Here is an 11,177-nt window from a genome sequence, read left to right on the forward strand (position 1 = left end):
CCATTTCAAATAAGTGCTTCAGCACAGAAGGGAAGACTATTGGTGTTGAATGAGCCCACTAAGTAGAGGGAGCTGCGTATCCAGAGCAGTTTGGGGTAGTTTATTTTTGTAGGGAACTCATGGAGGAAGATGCCATATTGGACACAGGTATGAAGAAGTTGTATTTGAAGACATCCCAAGGATACCCTGAAAGAAGGAGGTGGCTAGAAAATGAAAAGGCAAGGAAAAAAGGCCATCACTGTTAAGCAAGAGGGACCTCTGGACTGTAGAAAACAAAAATACAGAAATAAAACCACCACCTCCTTAAAGAAAGCTGTACAAAAGTCAAGTAGACTATAAAAGTTGATCTAATATTTTTACTTAATTTTAAATTCTGTATTAAAAATTAATACATTAAACTCTTATAAAAGTAAGGCACATGCAAAACATGTTGTGCAACTTCTGACTTTTGACTCTCTTATAAACTAATAAGCATTATTTTTATTTGGCATTTCTAAAGAGTCATTTTTTCTCCATGCAGGATATGTGGTAGAAGGTTAAGTTTGACATTGCACCAGTTAAATCTAGATTCTGTGCTTTCTGTACTACAGTAAGCAGAGATGGTCTTATCGTACAGTCATACAAAATAAAAACCAACTCAAGTACAGATTCTGAAGGTGATGACCAACATAAAAAATGTAAGAATGTGACATTATATCCATTATAATACATCTTATTCAGTACAGCATGATTTGGCAGCTCCAGTCTGTGTAATGCCAGTGTGCAGTTCCTGGATATCAGTGTCATACGATGCTGAAGACCATGGAAAGATACTGCTCATAGGACACTTGAATCCAGCCATCTTGATCAGTATCGTATCGTCGGAACACATCAGTCAGCCTCTGAAAAGGGGAAAAAAAACCCATACATTTTTGTACATTGGTAAAGTTCAGATGGCCATGTCTTCCCCATGCCACTTAGGTTTCACTTTCTGCTCATCCGCTCTGTAAAACTTTTCAATCTCGTGCATTAGAGCACAAGCTCTTTGCCATGTCTCGTGCTTCAGCTGTGCAGCAGATCAGATTTTAAAACCAGCTTAAGACACAATACTCAAGGCTAGCTATGCCCTTCGCTGTAGACCAGGCAGGTTTTTTTATAACTGGCTTTAAAGGAGGAAGAAACAATGCACAGTTCTCATGAGACATTTGAGAGTCCTCTTGAGACAGAATCCCATGAGTACCTTGTCCGTGTGTCATCTCCTAGCCAAATATGCTTTGTGTATCAGCAGTATCTGCCTTGTCTCTGTAAAAACCTCAGAAGTGCTCTGCAGTACAGCCCATGGACCAAAATAACCACCACCATGGTGTCACCAACACCAGCTGTAGGATATTCCATTTCAAAGCCCTCTTTACCAGAGGTTAAGTTTATAACCGAGTGTAATTGTCTTCTATAACAAATTAATATAAAGGCAACTGATGTTTCAGCAGACTTATGGCTACACAACAGCTGTATGCAGATAACAGCGATAGGACTTCCACAGGGCACTCCTTTCTTGTTGCATATCAGAAGACATCTTGGCAATGCTGGCCAATGTCAGAAGAGCAGCCTTCTTCCTGTCCCAAAACTGAGCTTGTCCACTGCTACAGCTTCCCAGCTTTTCCCCACAGTCTCTCTTACATTTCAGAAAAGTCAGAGATGCTTAGAGAAACCTTAAGCACTGAGGCGAGGAATCACACAGTGATGGTTTCTAAACAAAGTAATACAGCTGTAAAACTACAGTTCTCTCTCTCTGTCCACACTTGCATTTCTGTTGCAGAAAGGGCTGGCGAGGTTGTGCTTGCTTTTTTTGTTTTAAAAAATGTATTTTACTACCATTGCCCCTGCAGGATCACCAGTGACAAAAGGCTAAATAATTCGGTCACTAGGTCAAATTTCTTTTAGTCAGAGCCTTAAACAGAGAGACAAACAACTGTCACTTCAGATACAAGAATAATGAGCACCAGAGGACATGATACACTCCAGTTTTAACACACCCAAGGTCCAAAGGAAGTGTATGTATTACACTAATGGAAATAGTGTTGTTTTCCTTTTGAAACACTAAGGCTATTTTACATTTTTCCCCATTAAAGTATTTAACAGGTCAAATAAAAAGTATCAAATTTACCTGTGATCTAAATGGATAACAAGTTAAGACCAATAAATGCAGATGTTTCTAGCACCTCTCATATACTTTATTCAAATGATTTATTTATAAGCAAGTTCTAGATCCAGTATCATAGTTAAATTGAGAACCATAAAACTTAAAGAAAAGGTGATTTGTTTGCAATTGACATTGACATACATCTCCTTTCTTACCTGTAAAACAACACAGCACTGAATAAAGTCATCAAAAGCAACTTGTCCTCTTCCTTGTCTGTCAAATTTCCGAATAAGGATATCATAGAATTGATCAGACAGTCGGTAACCTTGGGAAAGAGAAATACTTTAAAAGGTTTCAATTACTGCAGTCATTCCATAAAAAGAATGAGGCTGTGTAGCAGGCATGTATAACGGTAAGGAGTTACAAGAGAATTTGGTTTTTTGGGGACAAATATCTCCACTGCACAACAAAGGTGTTAAACTAAAATGCATGCATTAAAAACCATGCTTAATAATAATTACAGACAGAGTTGCAGTAAATACTGATTAAAGTGACTGGTTGGTTGAGGGAATGTTTTAAGGCTGCAGCTGAAGTTTTTATAAGTGAAGTCAATTGAATAGAAGTTTTTTTGCTGTCAGAATGTTACTATAGCATAGACAGCTGGCTTCGTTTTAAAAAGCAGCAAGCTCTAGCAAGTGCTTTTGTAACTTCAGACATTTATCTGAAGTATTGGTTAACACTCTCAGAGCAGCTAACAGAGGAGAAAGAAAACATTCCACACACATGTACCAACACACCCAGTTTCTTTTTTTTTATTCCTAAAAGGAAATAGCTTACAAAGAAGGGCTTGTGGCATGGACATCTTTAAAAGGTGCCTTATACCCAGTGCCTCGGTTTTAGTCACGTTTGTCAGAGCAGCACAGCCCTAACAAGGAGCAGCTCACTTGATGACATAACCCAGTCATAAAAACTGTAATTACAAATGAATTACCAAAACCTGTTAGTGCTTGCTTTAGTTCATTTTTGTCAATCATTCCAGAATTGTCTCTGTCATACGTTCGAAAAACATTCTGCCAGTCTGTGATGTACTTCCAGACTCCTGTGAATTCATTGAAGTTCACACCACCTTTGTTTTCTCTGTCAAACATGCCTGAAAGAAAAATAAACACATATCAAACCTTAATCATACTACTTTTCAGTAAGATCGGCTAGCATTTCAAGAAGGTGGCAAGAGTGCTTTGTGGAAGGTATTGAAGACAGAAAAGAAACTGCTAAAATGCCAATGATATTTTTGAAAGTTCTGCCAAAAAAAAAGCAAGTGGTCATCCACTGAAGAAGGAAAATATAAAGCAAGATAAAAGAGGACCGGAATGAATCACAGAATGTTTTATTTTTTCCTGAGTTTTCATTTCCAGTTTGAAAATATTTAGGCCTTGATTGATCATCCAGTGACAAAAAGAGTGGGAAGGAGGGGTTTTTCTTTTCTAAGGAGACATGACAAAATGAACCAGTCTATTCACTGCCAAAAATGCTGGGATATTCATCTGCATTTGACTTACTAACACTCTCATCTTTGTACGAAAAGCACATCGCACAGCAATAGAGCTCAGACTGCTGCTGAATATTTATTACAACCAAAAATGTTAGTCCTTGGATTTATGTACTGTACAACAGAAAAGATTTTTTTATGCTTCAATTTTTCTCTTACCACATTCATCTTCTACATTACTGGAAATAATTTTAAGACACTAAAGAATTCAGATATTGTAAAGCTTCTGTTTGGTCTTTTTGGTACAGAACATAGGCTTAAAATGCAAGATGGGAAAATCTAGATAAGAAGACAAGCTATGTAATATCTCTTTAGAATATTTAAGCTGACAATTTCCCCATGCGTAAATGACATTTGCTGTCTATTCAGTTGTATGGTAACTTTTTCAGGCTCCTTCGACAAGTGCATGCATGTGCATGCGAAGGGCAGTCCTGTACTATTCAAAAGGGAAAATATTTGAGTTTAAGTTACTACTGCTGTGCTGTCTGGAGGAAAAAAAAAGAAGAAGAAGAGTAAAGACATTGAAACATACCTTCTAACAATGAAATATGAGCTTGTTAACACTACAGCCAAATTAGTGCAAAAGACCTTTAAATGGGCATTCATCATTGCAGTAGAAATACATATTGTGTAAGCATTGTAATATTTGTGCATGCTTATTTCTCTAAAACAGTGCAGCAATTGATTTACAGCATTGTCAATCATCTGAACATATCACAAAACAGTATCTTGACTAGTTCACATCACACAGCTACACTTACCAAGAATGGACCTGACTGTTGCTGGATTAAATGGAGTCCATGTGCCTGAAACAGAGAGAATTACTTAGTTCCTCAATACTAAGTTACGTTTAAAAAAATGCAACCAACCAACAAACCAACCAAAAAAAAATCAGCTAAGAACTTCAACAGTGAATTCAGAGCTAGAGGACACGGAGCTAGCATATTATAAAATAAGACTGCTTTGAAGTAATTGACCATTCAGAGAGGACTTCAGACCAATCCTTTACAGATACTACACAGAAACCAAGATTTTTCAGGCTGCAAAAAAACCACCCAACAAAAAACAAACAAACAAAAAAATCACAAAAAATTCCAAACTAAGAAGAACTAAGAAGGACATTTTTTTCATTCCAGGTAGTCAAGAGATGCTGGATAAAACTCAAGATCAAAACTCAAGTCTCACTTTCTTCTACTGATGGGAGCAGGAGAATTTTAGAAGAGTTTTAAGTTATAACTCAAACAACGTATCATACCTATTCCTCAATAAAAAAAGCATCTGCTTATTTCCTGTTTTACAGGTCAGTTACTCCAGGGCGTTTAGTTTCTGACAAGTGAAAAGGCTCCTAACGTGGTGTAACCACATGGTGTAATTTAGCATTGAGTTTAGTTTAAGTCCCACCTCCACTGCTAAATCAACAAAGTGTTAGTTTATATTAGTATTTTCAGACCAAGAACTGTTGCTGCTTAAAAGGGCCTAAGCAGTAATCACCTGAAAAGGACCTTTGTACTTTTCTGAATATTTAGAAGCTAGTCACTTGGGAATAGTTTTCACTTGGTTGGGCACATTCCAGAGTGCTAGGAAGCATTAAGCTTTAAATTAAGAGAACTACTGTGCCTCAACTAGAATTCCATCACCAATTCTCTAAAGCCTTTGAAAGAACCAGGAAGACCAAGGTGGCCTTAAATTAACTGTGGTTGCGCGCAGGGACCAGAAAGGAATGAGTGAGAGTAGGGGTACCGCAGAGGCATTTGCAACGATGCAGTTGGCTGCCCAGAAATACCTACTAGAGAGGCTGTTTGGGTACTGAGCAGGCTTTGTGAAGGTGTGGCTGCTTTGCCAGATCCAGCTGCAATGGTGTGAGCCGCGGTTATACCAGTGCTGGATTTCTCCCATAGGAGGGAAACTGTATCAGTGTAAGTCTACAGATGCAGTAATGCGGAAAAACCCCATACTGTAGGCAGGCCCTATGGCTATTTGCACATAAAGAGAAAAAGAAAAATGGCTTAGAAAATGCTTAAGTGGTTATTTTAGACAGAACATCAGTACTTTAGAGCTATATGTCTCCTGATATAAATAAAAAATAATGGAATTATTAATAGGGTGCCAGCATCTAACGCTGAACAGAACAGAGGAAAAACTGAAAATACAGTTTGGAAGTTAACTTATTTCAAAAAAATTTTCAAGAGGCTCATATAGACAGCACAGAGTGAAATCAGAGAAACTCCAGTGCTGAAGAACTGTACTGATTTCAGCCTGTTGCAATAAACAGTGAAAGGCTGTTCCCTCCTCTTCCCCTAACTCTACTATTAGCTTTACATGGCAGCACATTAAAAAACAAGCAAACAAACCAACCAACGTTCCCCCCCCCAAAAAAAAAAAATACAACCCACAAACAAAACAAAACAAGCAAACAAAAAAAACAAGAAGGAAACACAGGATTTCGCTGTAGAGACAACTATATGAAGTGACAATCAGGTAAGTATACTGTTATTTGCATAAACTTGACATGTTGAAAAGCTGAATGTCAAAACCACGTTGAACTTCAAATTTTTGAGGAGCACTATGTAGACTTTTAAAAATGTTTTAGAAGTGAACATAGAACTTTTTTTAGCCCATGTTAGATTGGAGGACAGCTACACACAACCATTCACTATTTTGAAGAGAACATAGTGAATTGTTAGTGACTTTGGTGTACAAGATCTAGAATCTCTTGGAATGAAGGAAGCTTACAGTTCTGCAAATGTTTTGCCTAATAGTGAAATCACTTGGTGGGGATTCTTCATACCTGCAAAACACTGAAAGTGCTAATCTCCACTGTAAATAAGGAAAGAAAAGAGTTCAGATAGTCATCGCTGCCTATTACCCTTACATTCAATCAGATGAAAAGGGATTTAAAATATATGAAGCTTAAAATGGCAGGTAAGGCCTAGTTCCCACAGTTATAAATAGTACTGTAATCTTAAATGATAACAGTGACTTAATAAATTTCCTTTAGCTTTTGCTGAAGTGTTTATTCAAAATAGTATTTTAGTTATGGATCAGATCTGGCAGCTACAATATATTGCTTTTAATTTATCAGATATATTATTAAACAAATATTCTAGTAAATCCAGTTTCATTATAAGACCACAATTTTACTAAATAGAGCCATCCAAATTTATTTCAAGTCAGGTGATTACTGGACAAAAAGGAGCCTTTCAGTCTGTGTGCACTGCAGTTTAATCCCTTCTCAGTCACAAAGCACAGGAAGGGTGAAGGAAATGAACCTTGGGAGAAGGGGAACTCGATACAGACTCAAAGGTGCACAAACAGCTTCAATATGTACTTTTCCAGTTTTCTAAGTGGAAAAAAAAAACACGAAGTACAACCATACTCACCCTAAGTCACCAGGGGAAAGTGAAAATAGGCTACTGGAAACATTTTTCATTTTTTATTTTGTTTCCATGAGTTATTTGACCACACCTTAGTTACTCTTCAAGCATCATGACAGAGAACTGACAGACTACTAGGAAGTTTTAATACTAGATCTAGAGTGCCTCTTTCTACTTTGTTAGGAAAAAAAACCACACGTGCCTCATTTGGGGAAAAAAAATATATTACCATCTTCAATTCCTGCACTGTAATGTATGAAAAGATTTTGTGTGCAGTGAAAAGGCTGGCTGTAAACATCTGATCTTTGTCCAGGTTATACACTGATCCTAGTTAAAAAACAAAGGTTCAGTAGTGATGAGTGAGGAACATACAAATCACTGTTTATGTTTTCTAGGAAGAAGAATTGGAAAAAAAAAAAAATAAGGGGATGTGCATGCCTTCATTCCCCAGAATAAAAATCAGTAATGTTTACAACAAGTATTCAGTTTATAATGTGTTGTTACTGACATGCACCAAACCCACAAAACTTCCCTTGAAATCAAAAAATCCCACCAGAAACAATGGGCTTAAAAAGAATAATAACAATAATTAAAAAAATCAATCAGGAGGATTGTCCATGTTTCCCCCCTTCAGCCTTTTGCTGTAGATTAAATAGTATTAACCAGTGGTAGGAACATCTCCTCCACCCCCACCAAGCAAAGAATTATAGCATCAAGTAACAAGTCTCATATGAAATTTAACATCAAGCTTACAATAAACTACCTCACTGCTCATGTACTGACTTACCATTGGATAATGCCTGCTGAAGTTCATTATCAGATATTATTCCACTCCTATCTTTATCAACCCTAGGGAAAAAAAAGAAAAAGCAGTAAGCTTTAAATTGCTGAAATTAACAGGTTTCACCTCCAGAAGACTTCAACATTCTGGTTCTCACTCACCAGATAAGATTAATCTTTTCAGGAAAAGTCAATAATTGCATTTTACTTGGTAAACCATTCACGGTTACTGCAAATCAAATCAAATGCTTCATGCAGACTGAGAAGACATTCTGGAACATGATAAAAGCTACGAAGAAAACTGCAAGATTTACTTAAAGAGTGAAGAGACACACAAAAGCACACGCTGGCAATAAAACAGTGTGGGCATACTCCATACAATAAAGGTTTTTTAAAATTTGTTTTAAAAGAACTGTAGAGCACATCCTGATGGTTAAATCCACAACAAGCCTACTGTTACTGAACTAAACTGTTTCCCAACAGCTGGAGTCCCAAGGTTGGCACCCAGTTTCTCTCCAGAAGATGCTGGCAATGGGGAAAAAGCCACTAAAGTAACCAGTGCCAAGTACTAGAAGAATCAACTGCAGGGCCTTAACGCTTTTCAAAGGGGTTCAAAATATGAAAAAGTGCAGGCAGGTGTGCGCTTCCATCGAGCCTTCACAGCTTATTATCTTAGAAAATGCAAATTAATAAATGAAGTAATTTCTGCCCAAATAAAGCAGGATCGTGCCTTCTTTAGGAGGATATCTGAAAGCGGTGGAGGCTTCCCTCCTTTTTATACAAAGACCTTCCCATTCACACTGACAGTTTTATTTCCACTCAGTTACTAACATTTCAGAGTCCTTCTCAGTTGATTCCCCTGCAGAAGCTGTTTTTTTAAAGTTAGTTCTTCTTGTCTTTTTCTACGCCTTTTCAGCTCATTCTACTAGATTCCTTTCCCATCTCAAAAATTATATAAACCACATGCAACATTCAAATTGCAAGCATAAATTGCATAATTATAATAACAAAAAGATACTCCTGCTTTATATTCGCTATTTCATTCCTAGGTATTCCAAACATTTTTTACCTTTTATGAGCTGCTACTAAGTGATAAGCTGATATATGACCTACTTATCTTGCTCCCAAGCATCATCAGTCAGCTTAAAGCACATTAATTTTTTACACAAAATGACGCAAAGTTAAAATGGGTATTTCACATAGACACCAGGTATCCACTCTGGATTTGATCTGATCATGGTATGGTGATCATGATGTGGCCATGACAGGATGAGAAGACGCAGTCCTTCAAGACTGTGAGGTGCTCCTGCAAGTCTCTATAGGCCTCAATTACTGCAGGAGCTGTTTAGTGTAAGCAAACATCATCTGACCATCCACTCTATTTTCGCCCAGTTGCTTCTGAACATACTGAATAAAGATCCCAGAGCAGCTCCATCTGTCAGTGTGACAGATGACTAAACACTCTTGGTTTTAGTCACTTACTTACCAACCAAAGGACCCTCCCTTTCATTCTGTGCCTACTATGTTTCTTCAAAGGCCTTTATTACTTATGTATGTTGAGAGCGTCTCTGGACACTACACAGATCATATCAATGGCACCAGTTCTAGCGATATCCATACCCAAGCCTTAACCAACATACTCCAAGCCTTACGCAGTAGTTTGCCAGACAGAAATACTTTCAACAAAAGCCATGCAACTCTCCTGACTAGCTACATTATTTAAAATGGTTTCTTCTGGTTTGCCTGGTGCAGAAGTCAGACTGTTGATCTGGTTTTGGACCCTTTAAAAAAAAGTAACAGCATCATGCATTCCCTCTCCAAGTTCTCATATCATTTTAGAGAACGCTGGGTAGGTAAGTGTCGCATTCCTGAGTCACTCCTGAGTTACTAAGTAAATACTAGCCAGTTTTAGCAATTTATTACTGTTTGTCTGCTCCTTCCTTAACCTCTTCTTGGTATCACTTGAGTCAAGATAGATCCTCTGAAACATCCCACGTAAAAATGGATCCAGTGTAGACACCTCCCCAGGTTCCTTGACATGACACAAATGTTAAGAACTCCTTTAGCTTCACTACTGTTGTGGTCTTGACAGTATGCTTTTTAAATTTTTTTTAACATGGGCCTGCTACCTCCCTTGCAGGTTCTTGCGCCAGATGTATTTAAGAGATTTTTTTTTTCTTGTTAGATTTTACGTTTTCCATTAAGCATTTTTCAGATTCCTTTTCACAAGCCTCCCTGTACTGCTACATTGACCCTCCAGACTTCAGAAGCCATTCTGGATTCTCAGGTCAAAAATGACTTCAGCGTTTTCAAGGTTACCTTCTCGCTTCCCTCCCCTTGCTCTAAAATGCAGCCATACTTACTCCTCCTCAAACCTTAAGGCTCCCCCTCAGATTCCTCCCACAGGGACAGAACCGCGACGTTCACCGGCCCTGCAAGGCCCGCGGCAGCCAAGCAGCAAACCCCGCGCTGGGTTCCCGGGCCGGTGACCGGCTCCCAGTACCCGCTGACCGCTTCCGGGCACCTCCCAACAGCTGTTCCTTCGCGGTGCCCCCTCCGGCAGCGGCAGCCACGGGACGGCCCGGTCCGTCAACCCAACCCGGGAATGACCGAGGACCATGATGCGTGGCGGGCACAAGGATCCCCGGCCCAGCAGGGCCCGGCGACCGGGGTTCCCCTCAGGCCTCTCCCTGCATCCGTTAGGGCGACACGAGACGCGGATCGCCTCGCCAGGACCCCCGGGGTGTGTGGGGGTGTGTGTGTGTGTGTGGGGAGGAGCGGCAGCCTCACCTCTGGAAGACGTTCCACAGGAAGGAGGGGTCGGGCAGCGGGGCGCCGCCGCCGCCGTTGGGTCTGTAGTGATACCCCGCCGCCATGGCCCCTCCGCGGAGCCGCCGGGCTGCCCGAGCTTCCCGGTCCGCGCTTCCGGCACGGGTCGCCTGACGCTGCGCGGCTGGTGACGCCGCTGAGCCGGGCAGGCGCACGGGCCCCGCCCCGGGGAATCCCGAGGGGAGGTGCTGCAACGCCCGCCCGTTGCCGCGGCGACGGCCGCCGGGCGGGGCGGAGCGGCTGGCGCCGCGCCCGGCGGGGGCGAGTGAGTCGTTCCCCGCGGTGAGTGCCCACCCCCATTGTTCCCGGGCACCGGGGCTACCGAGCGGAGTTCTGCGGCTCCGGCCTCGGCGGGTTCCGCGGGGCCGGGCGCAGGGAGCCGCGCTCACGGTTTAATGGCGCTTCTCCACACAAGGCCTCACCCGCCATGCAAGGGCAGGAGCCGCCTCTGTGACCGCTCCCTGGCAAGCAGGGAGAGACTAAGAGGTCCCCTCTCCGGGAGGGAAACGGCGTAACATCCCAGAGA

At 40.8% G+C, this 11,177-nt stretch overlaps 1 protein-coding gene across 1 annotated transcript; it reads right to left on the reverse strand.

Annotated features, from left to right (window-relative positions):
• Positions 1–331: 331 nt before the first annotated feature.
• PDCD6 (programmed cell death 6) lies at positions 332–10,796 on the reverse strand. Its single transcript, XM_080339815.1, has 6 exons — positions 10,613–10,796; positions 7,830–7,891; positions 4,430–4,474; positions 3,111–3,269; positions 2,335–2,444; positions 332–881 (listed from the first exon to the last, which is right to left on the reverse strand). Exons 1-6 carry the CDS (start codon positions 10,696–10,698, stop codon positions 783–785), a joined length of 561 nt encoding a protein of 186 aa, XP_080195941.1. The 5' UTR covers positions 10,699–10,796; the 3' UTR covers positions 332–782.
• Between the last annotated feature and the right edge of the window lie 381 nt (positions 10,797–11,177).

Source organism: Nesoenas mayeri (genome assembly GCF_963082525.1).
Source record: "Nesoenas mayeri genome assembly, chromosome: 2".
NCBI classification, from domain to species: Eukaryota; Metazoa; Chordata; class Aves; order Columbiformes; family Columbidae; genus Nesoenas; species Nesoenas mayeri.

What these genes read in the sequence shown, in the direction of transcription:
- PDCD6 (XM_080339815.1), bottom strand. Translation starts at nt 10,698, where the DNA reads ATGGCGGCGGGGTATCACTACAGACCCAACGGCGGCGGCGGCGCCCCG. An exon ending in TCAGCAGGCATTATCCAATG is followed by an intron (nt 4,475 to 7,829) that starts GTAAGTCAGTAC and finishes TCTCTGTTTCAG; the next exon opens with GCACATGGACTCCATTTAAT. An exon ending in AACAGTCAGGTCCATTCTTG is followed by an intron (nt 3,270 to 4,429) that starts GTAAGTGTAGCT and finishes TTTTTCTTTCAG; the next exon opens with GCATGTTTGACAGAGAAAAC.